At 45.3% G+C, this 25,880-nt stretch overlaps 1 protein-coding gene across 3 annotated transcripts in view; it reads right to left on the bottom strand.

Annotated features, from left to right (window-relative positions):
• Positions 1-3,319: 3,319 nt before the first annotated feature.
• The window catches only part of LOC136610853 (nucleoplasmin-like), a 65,368-nt gene continuing 42,807 nt past the window's right edge, over positions 3,320-25,880 (bottom strand). The window contains exons 1-8 of one of the 3 annotated variants that reach the window (XM_066590051.1): positions 21,863-22,081; positions 20,075-20,157; positions 18,180-18,290; positions 17,758-17,851; positions 13,549-13,591; positions 7,218-7,280; positions 6,469-6,545; positions 3,320-3,526 (exon numbers count right to left, since the gene is read on the bottom strand). In XM_066590051.1, the coding sequence (XP_066446148.1) occupies positions 3,522-3,526; positions 6,469-6,545; positions 7,218-7,280; positions 13,549-13,591; positions 17,758-17,851; positions 18,180-18,290; positions 20,075-20,157; positions 21,863-21,935 (549 nt within the window). In that variant the 5' untranslated portion in view covers positions 21,936-22,081 and the 3' untranslated portion in view covers positions 3,320-3,521. Of the gene's footprint in view, positions 3,527-6,468; positions 6,546-7,217; positions 7,281-13,548; positions 13,592-17,757; positions 17,852-18,179; positions 18,291-20,074; positions 20,158-21,862; positions 22,082-25,880 lie in introns of those variants that run through there. The other 2 variants (XM_066590050.1, XM_066590052.1) reach the window with 2 other exon arrangements.

The raw sequence follows: 25,880 nt of genomic DNA, 5'->3' as shown, positions 1-25,880 counted from the left end.
AGTATGAATGAGCCTATTAGTTTTTTTTTTCCTCCTCAACCCCTTAGTGACAGCCCAATAGTGTTTACGTCCTGCCTTTGCAGGACATTTATGGAGGGAGATAAAGCTGTTATCTTCCTCCATACAGCGTAGGTGTCAGCTGTTGATTACAGCTGACACCCATGGGCAATAGCTGCAATCGGGCGTGCAGTCGATCATGGCTATTAACCCTTTAAATGCCCCAACCGATGTTCGGGAGTCCCGTACAGCCCCACTGCAGTGAGAATGGGGGAGCCGTGGGGGTGTCATGGCAGCCGGGGGCCTTCTGAAAGGCCCCAGGGCTGCCTTAGCAGACTGCCCATCAAGCCGTCCCCGGGGGGTGGCTTTGTAGTCTGCCTGTCAGAATGCAGTATGATGTAATGCTATGGCATTATATCATACTGCAGGAGCGATCAAAGCATCGCTGGTTGTGGTCCCCACTGGGGACTAAAAGAAAGTGAAAAATATAGTTTTACTAATTACACAGGTCTGCAAAAAAAAAATAAAAAAATTAAGCGTTGTTTTGGTTATTCACGTAATCTCTATACTTTTCAGTACGCTGAATCCGAAAATGACCTCCGTTTTGTCATATGACATTACGTTTCCTGATAATTCAGTTATCTATGTTAAATAAGGCAATACTTCAAAGTAAATGAAAATACTTATAAAATTAATTTTTAGCTACAAATTTTACATGAAAATAATTTTTGAACTGAAATGAGCTCACTGAAACACACTAAAATTGTTTCATCTTCCCTGTGAGGCTTCTCTTGGTACATTTATGCTTGTGAGTAGCATCTGGAATGTCTCTCTGAAGCATCCAATAGTAGTCTGCCATCATTGTAATGCTCAATTTTCCCTGGTATCTTCTTTCCATCTTTTTAATGTCCTGATGAAATCGTTCACCTTGTTCTTCACTCACAGCTTCAAAATTTTCAGGAAAAGTAATCAAGGTGGGATTGGAGGAAATGCGTTTTCAAACTCATCAGGCAACCTAAAGCTTGAAATGCTTTCAGCATGCAGCTGATAATCTTTCTGTAGTCAGACTATTTCTTATTGCCAGCCAAATTTCTCTACAACTTCTTTAAATTCAATCCACCCTTCTTTTTGAGAATGCGTCATAGTATTGACAAAACTCTTGATTAGCTATAAGCCTTCTAATGTCTGGTCCGAGAAACACACCTTCCTTCAATTTTGCCTCAGAGAGCTAGAAAACTTGGCGACCAAATGTTTAAAGCATTCTCCATCTCTTGGAAGTGATTTCATGAATTCCGTCATCAATCCCAATTTTATATGGAGAGGTGGTAGAAGAACTTCATGTGGAGGTACCAAAGTTTTGGAGGACATTTTTTTTGACTGACTGTAAGCATCCTCAGCTGCCAACTCTTCTCAGTCCAGTGATTTTGTCAGTCTCAACTGTCCCATAGACACAGAAAATAAGGGTATTGGGTATATCCAGCTTGTTGCCCGAGCAGCATGCACAAGACCTTTTAATCCCCACACACTTGCCAACCGTAGTCCTCTCACTTAAATTTACGAAAAACCAATTCCAAGTTCTCGTAGGTTTCCTTCAAGGGTACAGAATAACCTACAATGATGGAAGCGTAAAAACTGCCATTGTGGAGCAAAACTGCTTTGAGACTTCCATTTGAAGAATCTATGAAAAAAAGATACCATTGCATTGAATCATATTGGATTTTCAATTGACCCATCAAACCTTCGACGTTGATGCAATAAACCAATTTGTCATCCTGGGCAAAGTAAGGAACAAAACTACTTTTCACGATGTCTGAATCATGAAAAAGACACTCCTGGCAATGCTGGCTTTCGAGCCTTGAACCGAGTAACTCAGTGGCATCTTACCAAATCATTCATCTCCTCCAGGAAAAAAAAAATGTTGGTCTTGTATCAGCTTCAAAGTCAGAACTTTATTCGTCATCTGGTTCAAGTATGACTCCACCTTTATTGGAGCCAAGTATCTCTTCCAACTTAGTAGGGGGCTTGGGCACTGGTATATCTGTACCATGGGGAATGGGACGAATTGCTGAGTGAAGATTGGGGTATAAAACGGAATGCTTGCATTTGGAATTATACCCTTTCACATCGCATGAACAAAAGTAACAGTCGTCACTATGGTTCCATAGGAATCCCATACCGGAAAGCGCTTTTTTTATTTACCCTTGAACCAATTTCAGAGGTCCTCAACCCACCGTTTGCACACTTTGAGGCACCCAAACTTTATCTTGCTCTCCAAGTTTTAGTCCGAAGTATCCTTTTTTCACAAAGTCTTGAATAGTCAGCTGTTGCTTCAACACTGTATATTAACCACAAATGAAATAGAAACGGTCAGGCGACTTAATACACTTCCGGAGCCATAACGCTAACTTGGAGAAACCCGATTTAAGAATGACGAGCTAACCAGAAGAGATTGTGGGAGTTACCAACTCTCTGCTGCTGTGCCTGCTGACAAACTGAAAGAGAGGGAGTGTCACTGTCACCGGCGGCAGACACTGAGCTGCGGAGCGAGCTGTCAGCGGCCACTGCAACAAAAATGACAATTTTCTGCTGCTGTTTGTGAGCCGTAGAAACAGGATGCACTGAAAGATGGCGGAATGTTATTTTCTTCCACTACGCTCACTCAAAAAAAAAGTTAAGTTTCAGTACATTATATGGTACAATTAGGGCTCAGTCAAACGAGCATTTTTATGTGCGTAAAGAAGTTCACACTACGTGTGTTTAAAAGAAACAAAAACCCACGTGACCACGTCCATTGCCACCCATATGTTCTATCTTCTCTGTTCAAGTTTTATGTGCTTGTAAAATTTGCACATGTGACCGCTGCCATTGGAAAGCATTGGCTCTATATAGTGCCATCTTTAATGCGTGAATATTTGGATGTTAAACGCCCATGTGACTGAGCCCTAAATAGCACCATTGAAAAATACAACTCATCCCGCAGAAAAACAGCCCTCATAGAACAATGAATAAATAAAATAAGGAGCAAAGCAAAAAAGCTCCATCACTAAGGGGTTAAGAAAGAAAAAAAAAAACAAACAAAAAAAAACACAAACGACGACACACATTTGCCCTATGGCAGAGTTTTTCGCCTGCCCAAAAACAGTAAACGCCTGTGTGGAGGCACCCTTAGGCTAACTCCACAACAGTGTGTGATATCAGGCAGAGCCCGTGTATTGCTCTCTATGGGTGCATTTTTAATTTAAAACAGTAAGCCAAGGAGCACAGACCGACTGCCAGACACAGATGTGAAACCAGCCTTACTTTTTATTTTTAACTGTAAGTATTCTATGATTTTCAAAAATTCTAAACTAAAACATACAAGACAGCAGTATGAATATATTGACAAACTTATTATAGTTTATTGAGCATAACGAATGGCTTCCAGGAGAGCGCTCCACTTCATCCATCATATAGAGGTGCTCCACGTGTTGTCAGCAGGTAGCGGTACAGTTCTGCAGGCGGTAGCTTATTTGCAGTAGACTAAATCAAACTAGAAAATGTGAAAAAAAAAAAAAAAGTTAGTAAGGAGGAGTTATGTCATTTAATACACATCAGGTTAGTATTTAGCACAATAGGTGGTTTATTTGAAAATGTATATATGGTATCAAATTTTTTGGGGACATTTACCATATATACATTTTCAAATAAACCACCCATTGTGCTAAATATGAACCCATTCACCATCATTTTTTTATTTTTGTTGGACAGATATATATCCATCATTTTATTTTCCCATTTGCACTTAATTGCTGTCTTGATCCCCTCATCTCGATTACTGTGACTCACTACTGATCTGTCTTCCTCTCACCAAATTAACCTTGCTCCAATCTAGCCTGAATACAGTAGCCAGGTTTACCTTTGTCTGGTCGCTACACTTTTGACCCTGCCCAGTGCCAGTCGCTACACTGGTTGCTTATCCTCTAGAGATGAGCGAGCATACTCGTCCGAGCTTGATACTCGTTCGAGTATTAGGGTGTTCGAGATGCTCGTTACTCGTGACGAGTACCACGTGATGTTCTGGTTACTTTCACTTTCTTCCCTGAGAAATTTGCGCGCTTTTCTGGCCAATAGAAAGACAGGGAAGGCATTACAACTTCCCCCTGCGACGTTCAAGCCCGATACCACCCCCCTGCAGCGAGTGGCTGGCGAGATTAGGTGTCACCCGAGTATTAAAATCTGCCCCTCCCGCGGCTCGCCTTTCTGACATTAGTTCAGGGAAAGTGGTATCTTGGTGGAGCTGCTATAGGGAGAGTGTTAGGAGTATTTTAGGTTTCAAGAACCCCAACGGTCCTTCTTAAGGCCATAGAAATCACAGATCGCACCTATGTGCGATCTGCGATTTCTGCTCTCTTCTCTATATGCGCTCAATGGGCCCGGCGGCAGCAGCGCCGACCCCATTGAGAACATATAGAAGACAAATCATTCTCTGCCACAGCTTTAACAGCTGTAGCAGAGAAGAACGATGTTTGCCCATTGAATTCAATGGAGCCAGCAATACAGCCGCCTCCATTGAAAGCAATGGGCTGCCGGCGATCGCAGGATGAATTGTCGGGAAGGGCTTAAATATATAAGCCCTTCCCTGCAATTCATCCAGAAATGTGTTACAATAAAAAAATATATATATCGGCGTATAAGGCGACGGGGCGTATAAGACGACCCCCCAACTGTCACCTTATACGCCGGCAATACAGTGGAGCAAAGAATAAAAATTACTCACTTCTCCTGGCGTTCTGCGGTGCTGCTGCACGCTGTCGCTCCCTCCTGGTCCACGGCAGAGCATTGCTTTCTCTACGAAGGGCTTTGAATCCCCGCCTCCAGAAACACACGTGCCTTCAGCCAATCACAGCCAATGACAATGATGTCATTGAATGGCTGTGATTGGCTGAAGGCACGTGTGTTTCTGGAGGCGGGGATTTCAACCACTGCGTCCAGAAAGCAATGCTCTGCCGTGGACCACGAGGGAGCGACAGCCTGCAGCATCACCGCAGAACGCCCGGTGAAGTGAGTAATGATATTTATTCTTTGCTCCACTGTATTGCCGGCGTATAAGGTGACAGTTGGGGGGTTGTCTTATACGCCCCGTCGCCTTATACGCCGGTATATTTTTTTATTGTAACACATTTCTGGATGAATTGCAGGGAAGGGCTTATATATTTAAGCCCTTCCCGACAATTCATCCTGCGATCGCCGGCAGCCCATTGCTTTCAGTGGAACCTGCTGTATTGCTGGCTCCATTGAATTCAATGGGCAAACATCGTTCTTCTCTGCCACAGCTGTTACAGCTGTGGCAGAGGAGAACGATCTTTACGCTGACAGTGGCGGGGGGGGGGGGGCACTCTTGCCGCTATTGTGGCTTAATAGTGGGACCTGGGAACTTGAGATGCAGCCCAACATGTAGCCCCTCGCCTGCCCTATCTGTTGCTGTGTCGTTCCCATCACTTTCTTGAATTGCCCAGATTTTCACAAACGAAAACCTTAGCGAGCATCGGCAATATACAAAAATGCTCGGGTCGCCCATTGACTTCAATGGGGTTCGTTACTCGAAACGAACCACCGAGCATTGCAAAAAGTTTGTCCCGAGTAACGAGCACCCGAGCATTTTGGTGCTCGCTCATCTCTACTATCTTCTATAGAACATAATTTATAATTTTCACTCCTCCATCAAGTTTACCAGTGATGCACCATCCTAAAACCACCTATCCACTACCCTACATGTGTTTTCTGTTCAACTAAAGGCCTCAGACTAAATTCTACCATAACGCGAACTTCCCACTCATCTCCAAGACTTTTCCAGAGCTGCACCGGTTCTCTGAAATGTGCTATCCTGATCAGGTTAATCCCCACACAGTTTTAAGCACACCCTTAAAACACATCTCTTTAGCAAAGTAGATTATATCCCCTAATCTAACACTGTCCCCATTTATCCCGTTTTACTTTCCCTCAGAATATGATCATAATATCCCCACTATATACATACTATGCAATAATGTACATATGTAGATACTAGCTGCTGAGCGGTTGATATAGCTTTATGTACAGTACCTCATTTATACAAGACGGCTTGACCATTGTGTATGGCAAACACGTGTACCTCTTCTGTCACCCCCATTTCCTGAGATTATAAAGTCTTGCAGGTAGGGTCTTCACTTCTATTGTTTAAATACTTAGATTAATGGTGTGTTCACATGTAGAGAAGTTGGGGGGGGGGGGGGCTGTAGCCGAATTGACTGTTTCAATAGAAGGGTGTCATCTGCTGCAATTCTAGGTCAAAATCTGCACAAAATGGATTTTCTGCTGTTGAAAATGTTCAACAAACCTGCTACGTGTGAATGAACCCCAATACTATAGGAAAGTCAGATTTTGTTTGTATACGTCATACTCTTAGATTTGTAAGGTGCTGCAGAATATGCTGGTACTAAAAATATTGTGTACCAGAAGATTGCTCCTCGTCGCTGTCATCTTTTTGTCTGTCAGCTGCTACCAGGGTGGCACACAGGTCTTCAGAGGAGCTACAGAGATACAGAGTGACAAAGCATGTCAGCAAGACCGATAGGCAAAAAAAACAAAAAAAAAACAAAAACACCCATTTGGTTGACGAGACTCCCGCTCCCCTGCTTTGTTACACATTCTATAAAAGGTCCTTTTACCCGAATGGTCTTGACAATCCCCGTGATGATCACTTCTGTGAAGGGACTTCTCAGATGACCAGTCTCTTATCAGGGAGAATCGTACATAGTTATAACTGCCAAAAAGCAAAATCAAAATGGCCCCTTGTCTTGGTGCTTAGAGTCCTAAAGCTTTTTTTCAAATCTCTTATAGGGACAAGGTGGGGGAAATTGTATGCACCATTTTCTTTGCCAAGTAGGGGAGTGTAGAGCCCACCTTTGACTCTCATCTCGGTCCCCATCAGTAGATTATTAATCTGCTGAAATGTTCTGGTCATGAATTGCATGTCCATCCCAAGCGTTGGGACATATACAGTTGGGGCTAATAGTTTTGAGGTTGACAAATTCTGGTTTTCATAAAACTTGCTGCTTCAGTGTTTTTATATAATTGAGACTACAGAACTGAGGAGTTTCCTGGCGATAGACCGAAAGTTTCAATGTTTGGTTCACCGAGCCACTTTTGCCTTGTGACATGATGCTCCCTCATGCTGGAAAAAAAACGGGAATTTTACTTACCGATAATTCCCTTTCTTGAAGGCATCATGACAGCATACATCTGGAGGTTGCTCACCTGCTGACCTGATGGGACAGGAAAAGGCAGAGCATAAAAGAAACCTCCCCTCCACCAAACACCAGTGCGTTTCAAATAACCACAGTGACAGAATACTTAACCAGAAGGTGTGTTTTTATTGACATCACACACCTCAGACAAAGAAACATAAGCATACACATTACCTCACGTGTTAGACAAAACAAGGGTAACCATGTCGGTAGGGCGGGAAAAAGCCCGTATGCTGTCATGATGCCTTCAAGAAAGGGAATTATCGGTAGGAAAAAATTCCCGTTTTCCCTTCGACATCATGACAGCATACATCTGGAGGAATACCAAATAACTGGCATAGGCTTTTTTTAGGGAGGGATTACCGCTTGGAGCACCTTCCTACTGAAGGTTGCGTCCTGACTACATTTAAAGTCCAGCCTGTAGTGTTTAATAAAAGTATGGCCAGAAGTCCACGTGGCTGCGTTACAAATCTGCTCGATTGACGCGTGCGCTCTTTCTGCCCAAGAAGATGCCACCGCTCTCGTCGAGTGGGCCTTCAATCCTTGGCCTTGTAAGCCTCCTGGACAGCTCTCCTGAGCCACCAGGTGATCGCATCTTTAGAAGCGGTCCTTCCTTTGGCCTGCCCCTGAAATTGAACGAAAAGTTTGTCTTTCTGAAACTTTCCGTTGCCTCAAGGTACGCTAGTACAGCTCTTTTGACATCTAGATTATGGAGCTTCTGCTCCTTTTCGTTTTTGAAATCTTGGCAGAAGGCTGGAATAACTATTGGCTGGCCTCTGTGGAAATCTGACAAGACTTTAGGCTGAAAGGACGGGTCTAAAGAAAATACTATTTTGTCTGGGTGAATAGTCATATGGGTCCCTTCGTGAGAGGGCCTGGATTTCACCCACGCGTCTAGCCGACGTGACTGTCACAAAGAGGGCTACCTTATACGTCAGCAAGGCGATGGATAGATCTCTAATAGGTTCAAATGGGGGGGGGGGGGGGGGGGGAAGAAAAAAAAAAAAAATCGCAGAAGGCCTGAAGGACTATGGTCAGATCCCAGGGGGGTGCCATAAGCCTTGTAAATGGATGCAATCTACTTGCCCCTCTAAGAATCTCCTAATCCACCTGTGCTCCGCAAGCGCGAGATCAAAGAATACCCCCAAAGCCGCAACTTGGACTTTGAGGGTATTCGGACTCAACCCTTTATCCAGGCCCGCCTGGAGAAAATCTAGGATTTTACGGATGTCTGGCTGATCTAACTGCTGGATGTCCTAGTCCATCCACTCCGACAATTTTTTCCAGACTTTGGAATAGATCTTTTTTGGTCGAGAGTTTAAGGCTCTCGCTAAAAGTGGAAATTACGTTAGGAGAAAGACCCTTCCCCAAGAATTTTACCCGTTCAAGATCCAGGCCGTAAGCCTGAACTTGTGAACCTCCGGGTAAAGAAGAGGGCCCTGCAGCAATAGGTCTGGTCTTGGTGGAAGGTGGAAAGGCTCTCCTACTGACAGATCTCAGGAGGGGAAACCAAGGTCTTTTGGGCCAACAAGGTGCTACCAGAATTACTGACAGGCTTGACTGCAGTAATTTCCTTAGTAGGAGCGGAATTAATGGTAAAAGGGGGAAAAGCATACGCTAAGTCCCAAACCCAGGGGTGAGAGAGAGCGTCCGTGCCCAAGGCCTGTTTCTCCGCACCTCGGGAAAAGAAAAGCTGGCACTTGGTATTTGTGCTTGACGCAAATAGGTCTATTTCTGGTACCCCCCATTTCGTCACAAGCAGGCTGAACACCTCGGGATGGAGTTCCCACTCTCCTGGGTCCACTTTCTTCCTGCTTAGAAAGTCCGCGGCTGAATTCTCGGCTCCTTTTATGTGAAAGGCCGATAGTGACTTGGTTGCGAGTTCCGCCCACTGAAGGATCCTTCCCGCCAACTGCTGCAGTAGAGGATTCCTGGTGGTACCCTAGTGGCGAATGAGTGACACTGTCGTCATATTATCTGGAAAGATCCTCACATGCTTCATCCCTAGGAGCGATTGCAGGCTATGTAGGGATTTCCACACCGCATTAAGTTCTCTAAAGTTAGATGAACCAGATCTCTCATGAGCGTCCCAAGTACCCTGTATATGACCGCCTTCAAAGTGGGCCCCCCACCCTTTGGTGCTGGCATCGGTTGTGATTATTATTGCAGGGTCCAAGTTCCATTCGGATACCCGTGACAGGTTGTCCGATGACAACCACCAGCGGAGTGAAGATCTGGCTTTAGCAGAAATAGAGATTGTCTGGTCAAGTGAGGACTGTAACTTGTCCCAATTCTGAAGGCTTAGTGACTGGAGACCGCGACTATGGAACTGGGCCCAGGGAACCACACCAATACACGAAGTCATTAGCCCCAGGATCCGCATTGCGTCTCTTACTGTTACTCTAGATTTTTTATAGAGGAGTGGAACATTCCTCTAAAATAAGCTGTTTCCTTAGGAGGAGGAAGGGACGAGTTTTGGAGACAGGAATCCAGAATGACTCCCAGGAATTTTTTCCTGGTTTCTGGTTCCATGTTGGATTTTAGATCATTAATAAGCCAACCCAGGTCCTTAAATAGTTGAAGTGTGGAACCCAAGTGTGACCTCAGAATAGTCGGGGAATCTGCCACCAACAGGAAGTCGTCCAAGTAGGGGACAATAATAATCCCACGATTGCGCAAAAGGGCAACCATTTCTATCACCACCTAGGAAAAAAATCCGCGGAGCAGAGGAAATTCCAAATGGGAGGCAAATAAACTGAAAGTGACAGATTTCCCCTTCCATTCTCAGCGCAAACCTCAGAAACTTTTGCGAGTTGGCATAAATAGGGATGTGAAAGTAAGCATCCTTTAGGTCAATTGTAGCCATTACATTATCCCTGGCAATTAGGGGAGTTGCAGTTCTGATAGTCTCCATTTTAAATTTCCTGTACTCAATGAATTTATTCAGTTCTTTGAGGTTAATTATTGTGCGGTGGGAACCATCTGGTTTGGGAACCAGAAAAAAGGGGGGGGGGGGGAAATAAAATCCCTTCCCCCGTTCCTTCTTGGGGATGGGGATAACCGCGCCAAGATCCAGCAGGTTCTGTACACCTCTCAGAGCCTGCTCTAGGCCTGGAGACTGGATTGAGGTTACAATAAATCTGTCGGGGGGGGGGGGGGGGCGAGATTCTTGTTCAATCTTGTACCCCTCCGCCACCAGGTGTAGCACCCACTCATTAGTCGTTATGTTACACCAACTAGTGGCAAAACAAGCCAGTCTACCGCCCAGAGGGCACGAAGATGCGGGCTGAGGGACAACAATAAGAGTCTTACCCCTTCCACCCTTCGGATAAGACCATCTTCCGGTCTTCCCTTTCCCAGCGTATGTAGACGAGGGACGTGGAGTGAAGGGTCTCTTGGGCGGTCTGATGGCTGGCAGTCCCTGGTTCTTGTCAGCTGCTTTTTCCAGCAGGCGATCCAGGTCCGGTCCAAAAATGTGTGTGCCCCAAAAGGGTAGGGTACACAGCTTGTTTTTGGATGTTAAGTCCCCCGACCACTCCTTTACCCAGACTGCCCTTCTGGCGGTGTTGGATAGGGCTGCCATGCGAGCTCCGAAGCAGACCGTTTCCATAGAGGCATCCGCCAGAAACCCCGTTGCCATCTGTAGCAGAGGGATGCCGCTCACAAACCTTTCCCTGGAGGCTTTTTGGTCAATTAGGGACGCAAGCTGATCCAGCCAGACCGCCATGGAGCGAGCCACAGAAGTGGCCGCGATATTGGATTTTATAATAAGGCTGGATGTGGACCAGGCCTTACGCATGGTCATGTCCACTTTATTGGACAAGGAGTCCTTTAAGTGGGACGCATCTTCAAATGATAATCCAGACTTCCTGGACACCATAGCGATAGCCGCATCTACTTTCGGCATTTCGTCCAGAAACGCCACCTCGTCTCCTGCAAATAAAAGGCGCTCCTTGAACTCCCTAGGGATTAGCGGAGCCTGATCCACACAATCCCACTCATTCAGGATTAGTTGTTTGAGTGTGGCATTTACAGGAAACGAAGATTTCCGTTGTGGAAGCAATCCCGCAAACATATCGTCTTGCGCCGTGCGGGGTTGCTGCACATCTTCCTCCACCTGCATGGTTCTACGTACAGCTTTTAAAAGTTGATCCATGTCAGCGGTGGAAAAAAGGTACTTTTTCTCCTCCTGCAACACTTCCCCAAGATTATCAAACTCCAAATCTTCCGCCATGTCAGAGTCAGAGTCGGACTCAGACACAGCCGGAGCAGACCTTCGTGTAACCCCTGAGGGCCCAGGTTGGAGGTACGAGAGGGAGGACTCAACTTCTTCCCGGACGACCGACCGAATTTCGAACATAAGGGAAGATTTTTCCTCCTGCAGAACTTTTGCAGAATAAACGGCACATAATGTTTTGGTGTAGGAGTCGTCGAGTTTGGCCAAGCACACTGGACACTTTACTCCTCCTCCTAGCCTCCCTAGGTTTTTGAGTATCCCTGTCCTGAAATGACAAGGGAGAACTCTGTTAGTAAGGAAGTGTATGTGGTGCAGGTGTCTGTAGGTTGGCCCACTGGACCACTTACAGTTTGGAGATTCTCTGGGTCCTCTCTGGCCGACATCCTGCGCTTGTGGGATCAACTCCTGTACTTAGGATCGATTCCCCGGCGTGAAGAAACACCAGCTGCTTCCCTGGTGCAGAGGAGCTTTAAAAATTGAATCCGGCGCCAGCCGCGCTAGGTCACGCCCACTTTCTGATAGGCTACGCGCCCTTGCGGAGCGTCTGACGTCACCACGGCACTCCCGCTGCTCCGCCGAGGCCACGCCCCCTGGAGGAATGCTGCTGCTCGGCCCTGGACCCAGAGATGGCGGCCTCCGCCTAAATGACGGCCGCAGTGGTGCCGGAAAGCCCGTACTTGGACCCAGGCCCACGCAGTCCCCGGTTAGCTCCTAGATGAGGTACTTCCCACTGGGGCAACCGGGGCTGCCAGGAGAGATGCCGCCGCTCTCCGGTAAGCCCTGGAACCTACGGCATGGGACAGCATGGCTGGAGCTCTGCCGCTGCTGTCCTGAAGGGACAGGAAAAGCACTGGTGTTTGGTGGAGGGGAGGTTTCTTTTATGCTCTGCCTTTTCCTGTCCCATCAGGTCAGCAGGTGAGCAACCTCCAGATGTATGCTGTCATGATGTCGGAGGGAAAGCTTTGTTCATCGCCATATTCATGGCAGGGTTCTTAGGAAAAATTGTGAGAGCCCAATCTGATAGTAGAATCCTCTTTTGGAGACTTTCCTGGCACTTACTGGACTTTCTTGGGCACCCTGAAACCTTCACAGCAATTGAATCTCTCTCGAAGCTTGATGAGTACAGGACAAGAACATCCAGTAACGTCCCTGTATTCTTTCAGACGCATTTTTGTGCTGGCCATCAATTAAGAAGAAGTTGATTTAACCCCTTTGCTTTTTTGATTTACAATACAAGGGTTGCACCCATGGTCTATTGTTTTCTCCTTTTACAATTAGGCATTTCTATAGCCCGTTACCTATGGACTGGCAGCACCCTACTAACTAGTTCACAAAAAGCAATGCTGACCATCAGAATCACATCCTTAAGAGATCTTGTGCCACCTTTCTCTTCGCTTGTAAAGCCCTTTTGATCCAAAGCAATGATGACTCCTTGTGTTTCCTACTACTATAAAAAACTAATGGGGTAAACTTTGTGGAAACCAAAATATGTGTCAGTTTCAAAACTTTAGACCACTGCTGTACAGTGTTAGCTTCATGCAAACAGAATTATGACAGTTCAAATATCTTTGCATTGGAAAGCTGGCTTCATGTACAGCATGTTTTTGAAAATGCACTTGCAGGGTTTTTTTTGCTTTTGGGTGGCGATTGGGTATTTAAGGCAAAGCCAGAAGTGGATCCAGTAGAAAGTAAAAGTTCTTCCTTTATAGTTCACATTTTGAGTTAACTTTTGGCTTTGGTTCAAGTTTATTTATTTTTTTAAATGCATAGTGTGTGGAGACATCCTTAGGGATCCACCAAATCTTTTACATTTCTCCTCTTTGGACCACACAAGTGTAATTTCAGTAGTGGGTTGTTTCATATGGGCTATTTCTAGGTGCAGAATAGAGAGTTTAAAGGGGTTTCGGGTACTTTAAAAAAAAAAAAAAAAACCTGAGTAAGGGCATAACATAATAAACTAGCCAGTTTAAAGTCTCACTGCTCCAACTGCTGGTCCTGTAAACTCCCTTTAATATTGCATAGTTATAAAGGATTGACATATACCCTTACCCTAAGGATCCATTTTCTTCTTGAGACAAGTCAAAGTCATGCACTAGAAGAAATGAAGACATTTGTATTACAACTTGAGAAATCTAACAAAGCAAATGGAAGTTTCTAATTTTCTCCAATGTTTCCTGAAACTTTTGCAACTTGGAAAGGAGAAGTCCCAATTCATGCGTGGTATGTGGAGATAAGTGTAGCACTATCTAGGCATGGATTGTGTTAGTTCTGAGCTTCATATTTTATGTATCGGCTATCTATGTTCCATATGAGAAGCACATTATATTGACATTGTTCTTCCACATTTCACAGCAGCCATGGCCATCATCCATTGCAAGCATCTAAATAGAAGCCACATTGGTGTGCAAATCCTATTAGTAGCTATGGTGGATTGATGTATGTTCGTGACTAGAGATGAGTGAGCGTACTCGTCCGAGCTTGATACTCGTTCGAGTATTAGGGTGTTCGAGATGCTCGTTACTCGAGACGAGTACCACGCGATGTTCGAGTCACTTTCATTTTCTTCCCTGAGAAATTTGCGCGCTTTTCTGGCCAATAGAAAGACAGGGAAGGCATTACAACTTCCCCCTGCGACGTTCAAGCCCTACCACCCCCCTGCAGTGAGTGGCTGGCAAGATCAGGTGTCACCCGAGTATTAAAATCTGCCCTCCCGCGGCTCGCCTCAGATGCATTCTGAGATAGTTCAGGGAAAGTGCTGTTGATGCCGGAGCTGCTATAGGGAGAGTGTTAGGAGTTATTTTAGACTTCAAGAACCCCAACGGTCCTTCTTAGGCCATAGAAATTGCAGATCACACCTATCTGCGATCTCTGTTCTCTTCTCTATATGCGCTCAATGGGGCCGGCGGCAGCAGCGCCGACCCCATTGAGAACATATAGAAGACAAATCATTCTTCTCTGCCACAGCTGTAACAGCTGAGCATTGCTTTCTGGACGCAGGGCTTGAAATCTCCGCCTCCAGAAAGCTACTGTGATTAGCTAACACACGCCGTCAGCCAATCACAGCCATTCAATGACATCATTGTCATTGGCTGTGATTGGCTGAAGGCACGTGTGTTTTCTGGAGGCGGGGATTTCAAGCCCTGCGTCCAGAAAGCAATGCTCTGCCGGGGACCAGGAGGGAGCGACATCCTGCAGCAGTGCCGCAGAAAGCCGGGGGAAGTGAGTAATGATTTTTATTTTTTGCTCCGCTGTATTCCCGGCGTATAAGGTGACAGTTGGGGGGGGTCGTCTTATACGCCCCATCGCCTTATACGCCGGTATTTATTTTTTTTTTACAACTTTCTGGATGAATTGCACGGAAGGGCTTCTATATTTAAGCCCTTCCCGACAATTCATCCAGCGCACGCCGGCAGCCCATTGCTTTCAGTGGAACCTGCTGTATTGCCGGCTCCATTGAATTCAATGGGCTAACATCGTTCTTCTCTGCTACAGCTGTTACTGCTGTGGCAGAGGAGAACGATCTTTATGCTGACAGTGCGGGGGGGGGGGGGGGCACTCTTGCCGCTATTGTGGCTTAATAGTGGGACCTGGGAACTTGAGATGCAGCCCAACATGTAGCCCCTCGCCTGCTTTATCCGTTGCTGTGTCGTTCATCACTTTCTTGAATTGCCCCAATTTTCACAAATGAAAACCTTAGCGAGCATCGGCGATATACAAAAATGCTCGGGTCGCCCATTGACTTCAATGGGGTTCGTTACTCGAAACGAACCCTCGAGCATCGCGATAATTTCATCTCGAGTAACGAGCACCCGAGCATTTCGGTGCTCGCTCATCTCTATTCGTGACTTGCATGTTCGTGACCTGTATTTGCTACCGTTAGTGTGATGGAAATGGGGACTGTTTCTTAACTAAACGTTATTCATTTAGGAATCCATGGGGGTTTGGAGGAGTGACACGGATGTGGTCACAAAACCCCGCTGTTATTTAGGCGTGGTTGGGTGCGCTTTTCTCTAGTCTTCGGAAACGGTGCAGCATCAATACGGGCAACTAAAGGCAATGCCTCAGTAAGCAGCTACAGACACCAGATCCCTGTTGGCATAAAGGGACTTTGTTTGGCCTTGTTGGCAACTAGTCACTTGCAGCCAGTATACAGATGCTGCACCTTTGTACTCATGACCACATCACCTCGCTTCCCACAACCTGCTGCTCGTGTTCAGATTCCACAACTTGTTGAATAAAAGATAGTTCCTGGCTCTTTGCATCAAACTGAAGCAATGTGGTCTGTTCCTGTCTGACCATTGACATTGGCCCTCCACATGCCCTATTGTGGGGATACAGCCAAAGCAGACAATCCATAGTGCACCCGTACACCCACTGTCACCCCTCTCATCTGGCCCATCCTTGGACTTGATTTCACTACTGCCAATAGCGGCTTGATTATACCTAGATTTTAGAGATAGACACCCTGCTTGACTCTAAAAAGTGGTTAAGAGAATGCAAAAGGAACTACACAGTGCTGCCTGCCCCTGATGGAGGAAATATCACAGATCGCCGGGTGATTCAGACCGGTTCCACATTAGCATATTTAAGTACCCAAAATACTGACCAGTGTCCCAGCTAGACTGCTGAAACTGGCCCAACATCCATAATACGCTCATGTGAAACCAGCCCAAGGCCACCAGTCATTTTAGTTGTATAACCATATTTAGCCATTTTACTGCCCCATCACATGTATGAAGCCGTTATTTGGTCTCTGTAAGTTTGCATTCTTTGAGCACGGCATTTGCTAGGCAATCCTGCGGCATTGTTAGTAAGGTGCTGTATGGTATTTTACTGTGGAAGTGTAGGGTGGTATAGCCTATTATGTATTAAGCTGTTATTTGGTCATTTTAGGTTGTGTGGCACTGTTACTAAGGTGCCATACAGTATTTTATTTTGGAAGTGTACGTGGTGGTGTAGATGCTGGCAACAAGGCATCATGTTAAATAAAGCTGGCTTCAATCACCACCAGGGGCGTAACTATAGAGGATGCAGGGGATGCGGTTGCACCCGGGCCCAGAAGCCTTAGGGGGCCTATAAGACCTCTTTCTCCATATAGGGAGCCCTGTACTATGAATAAAGCCTTATAGTTGGGGGCCCTGTTACAAGTTTTGCATTGGGGCCCAGGAGCTTCAAGTTAAGCCTCTGATCACCACCTTAATGTTTTCTTAGGGAAACAAGGCATAAGGTATCCTTAAGACCGTATATTCTAGATTTTTTTTTTAATTGACCCACTTTCTTTACTTTCTTAGTGCATTTTGCCTTTAATTCTGATTACACTTTTTTTTTTTTTTTTAAAGAAAGTCTGTTACACCCTTTACGCTGCCCACTGAGGACAGTATAAGGTAGTGACAGGTATACCGATCGCATCAATGTGTTATATGTATCCGTGAAGTAGTTTGCGAGAAACATTTTATCAGTAGAAGACACAAGAACTACCAGATGTAGTCCTTGATATTCGTGAGCTGCAGCCTAGCCCTGACCACCCACTGATTGACAGCCCTCTATGCACAATACACAACTGGAAGAGGGGGAAGGGGAACAGACCTAGCTTGCAGCTCATGACTATCAAGGACTACTTCCTGTAGTCCTCTTTGTGACAACTGATTAAGCACTAGTTTACGACAAACCACTTCACAGAAACATAGCAGACATATCACTGCAGTTAGTATGCCCATCACTGCCCTGCTACAATCAGAGGAGAGCATAGAGGGTAGTGACAGATTCCCTTCAGGCTGCTCTCAAACAGGCGATAGTACAAACGTTGTGTTTGCATACGCAGCATTGTTACTAGGGCAGAACTGCTTTGTACAGTCTTCAGTGAGAGCGTTTACCCGTGTTGTTACTGCGCTTTCAACGCAGTACCACCACAGGTAGAGAAAGCCGATGACATAACGCTGCGTTCATAAACGCTGTACGCAGCGGAGATTCTGCCACGGAGTTTCTGTAGTGTTCCTGCAGATGGCAGAGGTAACAAGCTTAGTGGAGTTTATTATGGATTTTGGATATTGAATTGGGTTTATGTGCGGATTTTCTGCTGCGGAATGCGTTGCGTTTTTGCATTAATGTACTGAGCGATCGCACACACTGACAAATTTTTCTTCAAAACATTTAGAAATGCAGATTCAGAGCGTTCCCGCAGCAGAAATGCTTCAAACTCCACAACTAAACTGTTTGTGCATTAGCTGCCGTCATCTTCCGTACACAAGTAGCACTTACACATCATATGCTGTCCGGAGATGTAGACCGGGCCCGAGCCGGAGGTCAGAAGGAACGAGACAGGCGGTGTAATCTCCAGGCCGTTTACATTAACCTGGGGAGGTGAACGAAAAAGAAATGAACTAACATGATTGAGGAAATAGCCACAGCAACGTTCGATCGGATTCTTCTGTGTATTCACGGTGCAGCTGTGCAAGCCCATAGACTTCAATGGGCTCTTGTGCTGCACAAATGCACAGAATATAGATCACAAACGATTTTTGTGATTTTTTTGCACAAACGAAACGCAAGCAAAATATGGACATATGAACCCATTGGGTTCTACTCACTGCGTCTTGCACACATCATATGCTGCACAAGTACAGCCATGTGAATACAGCCGTTCATAGTAATAAGACAAACAGTACTGCGTTAGCGTGTACCATAGGGAGGAGAGAAGGCCGGAGAGCAGCGACCGTCACCTGCTGCCACTGGGTTTGATCACCTTCTACTGCAATCAGGTGGAGCTCGTCTTCTGCATTTCCAATGCAAATCTGCTGGAACAAAAAGTTATCTTTAAACAATTCTGAACTTTTGTGTTGGTTTTTTTGTTCCATTTACACCGATACCCGAAAGGCACTTCACACAAAATCATTTAGTAGGAAAAGAAATGTTTTGGCACCAAAGGAAGACAGAACTTAGTTTTTTTGTCGATGAAACTTTGAGGACTTGCTTCTCATGGGATGAGTTATAGGTACATACAACACATTGACTAACATTTAGACTGATAGCTGTGGAATACACAATTCCACTTGTGCTCTTTAGGTATCTTTTGTATCATTCAGCATGTAGTATGAATACCTTAGCAATTTGCTCTTACTATACAAGTGTGCTTTTACATCTGCGCCCAGGATTTTGCTTTCCTGCTCCATTCGGGTAGTAGGCAAGGGGAATCCCCCCAGCCGAATGGCTCAGACTCTGGATGGAATCGAACAGGGTCGGGTGGACCCCATTGACTATAATAGGGTCTGTCCACTTTCTGCTTAACAGGCTGGCTTTTGAATAAAAGAAAAGGCCTGAATGCAGTGTTTGTTCTTCAGGTATTTTCTGCCGTATTTGTGATGAAACCTGCCGCTGATGTGAGACCACCCCAAGGGCAGCCTGACACACACACACACACACGCTATGCAGGGCGCACAATTGTGGCCTCTAGCGCCCGTATTGGCATTTTATTGTACTTTTTTGTGCTGCTGCAACTGCTCACATTGGTGCGGTTCCAGCACCGCCATGTTTTTTAGTAGACAGATAAGCTGGCTTGGTATGGCCAGGTGTTCGCATTTAGGCCCCGCAAAATCATGCAGTTCACTGTGCAATTTCAGGCAGATGGGGACCTTCAGTGCACAATTGGGCACCAAAGTAGAGCAGGTCACTCCCCCCCCCCCCCCCCCTCCTGGCTTAAAATATGCACTGCAAAAAAAAAAAAAAAATTAATTAAAAAAAATAAATTTAAAAATGCATGTGAAGGAAGCCATTGAATTCAATGGTTTGCTTCACATGTTGCTGCACATTCGTCATGCAGATTTTGCAGCTGCAAATGTGCCTGCCTGAGGCCGTCCCGAGAGTCCTAACAAATGCAGCAATACCAAGTATGTATTTTCTGTGCTATTTTTTTTTTTCCACCATTAAAAAAAGTGTTTCATTTTTGAAATACATGTTTTTGGGGTTTTTTTAGACCAGTTTGTGATCCTCTGATCACTTAAAGAATGCACTGCAATACCCTGTGTTGTACTGACTGGCGACACATGGCAGGTCCTGTTAGGCAGATACTATACACACAGGAGCAGGAGACTACAGAAAGACATCAACGATGACAACCCATCAGCACCCTGGTAAGGCCACCTTTTCATCTGCGTTAGGAATCTCCTTTTGGACTTTTTTGCCTGGTGAAATACTGGATAACTGAACCGAGACCATTATAATCAATGGACAGTTCCGTCATAAGAAAGATCCCCTTTCCTGTTCCCATAACGAAATGCCGGTGTGAACATAGCCCAACATGTTATGGGGACGCCCCTACCACTGCCAAACTCAAAGATCTGGAGAATAAGGGACCTTTCACACGAGACAGTAGTCTGCATGATGCACAGCCAACCGCAGTAAATTCTGCACCCAAAATCCGCAGGCTAACTGATGCAAATTTTCTCCGCTGTGTCCTACAGCGTAGTTCCGACCGTGTGGAATGGCTCCGGTAAGGAAATTGGAGCAAAGTTTATCAACTTTTGAGGTGAGTGATAAAACTTTCACTTCTTTTCTTTCTATAGTGCAGCTTACATCTTACCGTCCACAATCCCAGAAGATGTACCCGGAAATCATCTTCAACGTCAAATACAAACTTCCTGCATGACGAACTGAGTTCACAGCCTGGAAAGCCAGTAGGAACAAGAGGGGGGGGGGGGGGGGGGAGAAATATATGGCTTTAACAAGGAATCATCTATTCAGAGAACTGCAGTTCGTACTCATGTAGTGTTTACCAATTAAAACAGGGAAAAATCCCACTAGCCCCGCACCCTATCTTGTCCAGAGATTGAATCACTATGAGAATCCCTCTAGTCCTGCCCCTTACCCCCAGGAAAACCCTGGGAAAGCACTTTAGCCTCACCCCCTCCCTCCCCAAATATGGGGAGATCCGTAAGCGTTTCCCGTAGCTCCGCCCCCCCCTCCTCGCTATGGGGGATTCCAAGACCATTTCGTGATTTTCCCTTATTGATTTCAGTGAGGCGCCGGCCCCATTGAAAACAATGGGCGATATCACAGTTTTTTTGTAATGCAACGAGGCTTGAGTGAATACATCGCAAATGAGTACAAAACCACTGAAAGTCATTGGTTCAGAATCATAGGTTTTCTAGCAATGCAAGAGGGAGTGAAAACACATCGCCAGGAGAGGGGGGGGGGGGGGGGAATACCCCAAACCTGTAGATTTTAGCACAGATTTCATCAAAATATTCTGCAGAGACTTGTAGAACATTCCAGTACATGCAAGACCTCTTTCACAGGGGCTACAAAACACATCTCTGTGAAGCCCATGGTTTCCAATGGGTTCTTTCACATGAGATATTTTGTAGCCTGAAAGAACCCATTGGATACCATGGGCTTCACATACATGTGTTTTGTAGCGATGATATTGTAGGCCGCGTGAAGTAGGCCTAGAAGAACCCCAAAGGCTCTGCTATGGGACCTGTAGGGTTTGTTCACATGTAGTGGATTTGCAGCAAATTTCACCCCTTTGATACAAAATATAAATGGGTTTTCCAGGGAGCGCCCGCTGTTAGAGCCAGATGCATTGGGTGGGAGTGGAAGCAGCTGCTCCAACCCCTGTGTAGTGGCCAATACTCATAATAACAGGTGCAGCTCTCATTGACTCCAACCTGCAGTTACTGGCACAGATCCCATTGATTTTAATGAGAACTACACCTGCAATTATGAGCGATCACCCCTGCACCAGGGTCAGAGCAGCGGCTCTGGCTCCCATGCCAGTGCTGCCTGGAAAGCCCCTTTAATTGTAAGGGTGAAATTATGCACCAATGCTCCTAGCCATAATCAGTCTGTGTTCTTCATGCTGGGTTTCACACATTTACATTGACTTCTATGAGGAGATTGGCAGGACTAGAAAATAGAGCATACAGTGTTTTTGGAACAACTGAAGTGCGCAGGGTTCAATTTAATGCGTATTATGCATGCACATAACCAAGTGTGAGGTCAACCTAAGATGTAGACTTGGACAGCACAGACTAGAAATACACGCTTGTGCCTAAGAACTCACTGACATAAGCATATTTTGGATCTGTATTACACATATAATATAAAAACAGATTAAACCCAATTGACTTGTTTTGGGGTATTCATACATGGGTTTAAAAAAAAAAAAAAAAAAATAGATTGTCCTATTCTGGTCTATATCATGGATCGAAATCACTCATGCAAATCTAAGGGAGCATAAAAATATGTAATCACTGAGTATTTGCATGGGTGGGGTGTGAAGCTCCCCTTACACGTACTGCAGATTTCCCATGCAGTGTATTATAGTGGGCATATACGGTTTGTAGGACTGGTTTGCCACATGACTCACCCCATACTTCACACTCTTGCTTGGCAGCCAGCTCTGAGTAAATGCTGGACAGACTGAAATGTTGCCTGGACATTATAGACAATTCAGCATGGAGATCCAGAAGACGTCACTCAAGAAGCTTCCAGACATCTCTGAGGAGCAGAACTAATGCAGATCCCAAGGCGAGGCTCCTCAGCTGCTGCTGATTGATGAGAACAACCTGGGGGCATCACAAGCAGTTCTTGAAGTCAAAGCCAGGAGTAGATCCAGAAGGAATGGGAGAAATAAAGGAAGGGCGTCTACTTCTTCTTGCTCCATCCACTTCTGGCTTTGACTCCCAAAATGTGTGTTTTCCACCGCAGTGCGTGCGCACACAGGCTTCACATCTGTCAGATCCACATCGGATTCTTCCAACGCCAATCTGATAGTTCAATCCACTATAGAAGTCTGCGCACCAAGATAGGTCACGCCGTGTATATTATCACACATTGTGTGAAAAACTGCACTCGTATGGATGAACCCATTGCAATCAATGGGCTCTATTTATTGCGTATTGAGTGCGCAAAATTTTCGTGCCTATTGCGCAGCACATATACTGCCATGTGAACAAGCCCAAAGGCCTGCATCACTTGAGCGTATGCATATTTGTGCCGTATGTCTGTACATTAGGCGTGCGCAGCAGCGGTAACTTACTGTATTTTCTTCACACGCAAGTGATGCACGAAACAACACATACCGCTGCTCTCAGTCACTGAATGCCCAATTAGGTTAACGAGTTAAATGTGTTATTTTCCTGCGTAAATGTGCAGGAAAATAGAGTATTTTGTGTTGGGTTTTTTTTGCGTGACCGAAATACGCACGCAAAATACCTGCTTGTGCACGAATCAATTGGTTCTGTTTTCTGCATGCACGAATTATCGTGTGCAAATACGTTCCTGTGATGCAAGCCTAAGGGCATGTTCACATGGAAAGTAAGTGCTGCAAGTTTTCCATATGAAAAACTATCGCACTCGCATGTACGTGCCAGTTTCATGCATGCACAATGTGATTTTAAATTTCGCCTATTGAAAATGTATGCAAGAAAAATGCGCATGAAAATCACATGTTTAGTAATGCGATTTCCTCACAAATCGCAACGCACTTGCAGTGAACATAGAAGAAAACCCAGTGAACGTAGCAAGCGCAATATCGGGCTGGCCTGTGTGAAGGCACCCAAAGAGTGATAAAATCACCCAATGTTTGAGCGCTGCGAGAGTCAGCAAAAACACAGAATTGTGACACCCGTGCTTTCCAATGGTTTCCTTCCCATCTGTGATGTTTTTACTGATGTGATGTAACAAGAGAAAAAAATCACGGCGTGCTCTATCTGTCTGCGATTTGTTATATTTTTTTTTCTATCTCCCATATTTCCCTATGGAGCCTCTTTTTTATCTCATCGCAACGTACAAACTTGCGGTTTTCATGCAATGCGTTCTTAACATTAAAAAGTCCTATTGACTTTCGCAATTTTATCACGGGCGGCAGCGATGCGATGTGAGATTGCTCTCAACAAAAAGCATCGCCGGCTCTCAGAAATCGTGGGAACAAAGACTCAATTTTGCCGGCAAGGGAAGCAGGCGGAGTTTATCACGACTAACACTGCTAAACTCCCTCCCTCTTCCTCTCCCTCCCTTTGCCAGCAGCTCCCATAGGCTTCTATGAGGCTTCCATTGCCACGATCAGACGGCAAAGAGACAGGACGGGAGAGTTTCGCATCACTAAACTCTCACCCACGGCCGATGGAATTCCAGGCTGCGGTGTATATACGCCGCACCCGGTCGTGTGGCCAGAAAATGCGAGATTTAGCAATGACTTGGTCGCGGCTTTCTTTATTCATGCGATTTTCAGCCGCGATGCGGGCAGCCAAGAATCATTAAGCCCATGTGAATGAGCCCTAAAAGTCAGAGTTATTTAAAAAAGTCACATTAATAGTCGCACACAGCAAACGCCGCTGGAAAGAAAATATACACATTGCCATAATTGCACTTTTCTGGTCATCCGGTATGCTAGAAAAAAGTGACTAAAAAGTGATCAGATTGTTCTATGTTTGCCGAAAAGGTATTCATAAAAACTACAGATCACTGTGCAATAAAACGATCCACATAAACCTGATCGACAAAAACATGGAAAAAGTTATGGGGGCCAGCTTGTAACATGAAAATAATAGAGCGAGGGGTTAAAATAAAGAGGAAAAAAAGACGTCTTGTAGGAAGTAAACTTCTGGTAACTTGTCACCTGTCAACAGATTCACAAATTCACGGAATATTTTTCAATTAACCTTCCTAAACGCCCTTTGACATTGCTTAAATAAACCCGTTCGCCAGCATTCACGAACAGTAAACACCTGCGGAGTATATGTTTGTGGGACATCGAGGCGAACAACTGTGTCTCGGCATCAGAAATAATATCTATTTTGTTGAAATTGTTCGATATAATCTTCATCCAGGTAATATCTCACAGGGAACAAGACAAAAATGACACCGATACTGAGAAACATTTGGGTTTCCTAGTACCGTGTATACTACCAGTGTGAGATAAACCAAAGACGTCCAGTAGATGGCAGCATTGTTGCAGTATTGGAATGATATATAATGCAAATGAGGAGCAACTGTAGTACGGTATGTATCTCCTCAATGATATTAGGCAGTATTTTGTATATTTTGAATATATACACTCATTGTAAGAACAATCCCTCTCCTAAAAGTTGTCGAAGGGATTTCACAGTGTGATTGTAATATTGAGATAAGTAAGTGATTATAATATCAGAGGAAAAGTTTCATTTGTTGTGGAGAACCGACCCTTTGTAGGGAGGCTCTAGTACCCTGTTGTACCACCTCTAGCTTGGATACAAGATGTGATACAAGTGGGCATGGAGGCTCTAGTACCCTGTTGTACTGCCTCTAGCTTGGATACAAGATGTGATATGGACAGACATGGAGGCTCTAGTACCCTGTTGTACCGCCTCTAGCTTGGATACAAGATGTGATATGGACAGGCATGGAGGCTCTAGTACACTGTTGTTCTGCCTCTAGCTTGGATACAAGATGTGATACAGGTGGGCATGGAGGCTCTAGTACCCTGTTGTTCTGCCTCTAGCTTGGATACAAGATGTGATACAGGTGGGCATGGAGGCTCTAGTACCCTGTTGTACTGCCTCTAGCTTGGATACAAGATGTGATACAGGGGCATGGAGGCTCTAGTACCCTGTTGTACTGCCTCTAGCTTAGATACAAGATGTGATACAGGCAGGCATGGAGGCTCTAGTACCCTGTTGTACCAATGTAGCTTGGATACACGATGTGATACGGGCAGGAATGGAGGCTCTAATATTCTGTAGTACCGCCTCTAGCTTGGATGTAAGATTTGATACTGGCAGGCATGGAGACTCTAGTACCCTGTTGTACCACCTTTAGCTTGGAAACAAGATGTGATACAGGCAGGCATGGAGGCTCTAGTACTGTAGCGTTTCAGGCACTAGGTTGGTGCTTCTGGTGTTGTAACCCGTGTAGAAGTGATATGGCTTGGCATGGAGGCTCTAATACCCTGTTGGGCCGACTCTACGTGGGATACAAGATGTGATACGTCAGGGCATGGAGGCTCTAGTAGCCTCTTAGGCCTCCTCTAGCTTGGATGCAAAATGTGATATGGAAGGGCATGAAGGCATACAAGTTCTGTATGGTATCCTGCAGAATATTGCTTCATATTTGCCTCTAGATCATGCAAATTCTTGGGCTATCAAAGTTGGCGTCCCATACATGTTTTCTTGGCGATCAATCTGGTGACCGGGCATGCAACAAAATTGTGGCAATGTTGTGGAGACATTCCTGTAACACCATTTTGTGTATGAGGCTAAGCATTATCCTGCTGGAAGCCGCCATGAGAGGAACACATGTGGCTGCAGGATGTCCTGAACATATCGCTGAGCTGTCATTGTCCCTCGTACCACTGCTAGGGGTGACTGACTGTCATATGCGATGGCCCCCCTAGGCCATCACACCAA

This window comes from Eleutherodactylus coqui, chromosome 2, assembly GCF_035609145.1.
Source record: "Eleutherodactylus coqui strain aEleCoq1 chromosome 2, aEleCoq1.hap1, whole genome shotgun sequence".
Lineage (NCBI taxonomy): Eukaryota > Metazoa > Chordata > Amphibia > Anura > Eleutherodactylidae > Eleutherodactylus > Eleutherodactylus coqui.
This window is presented reverse-complemented; position numbering and strand designations above follow the sequence as displayed.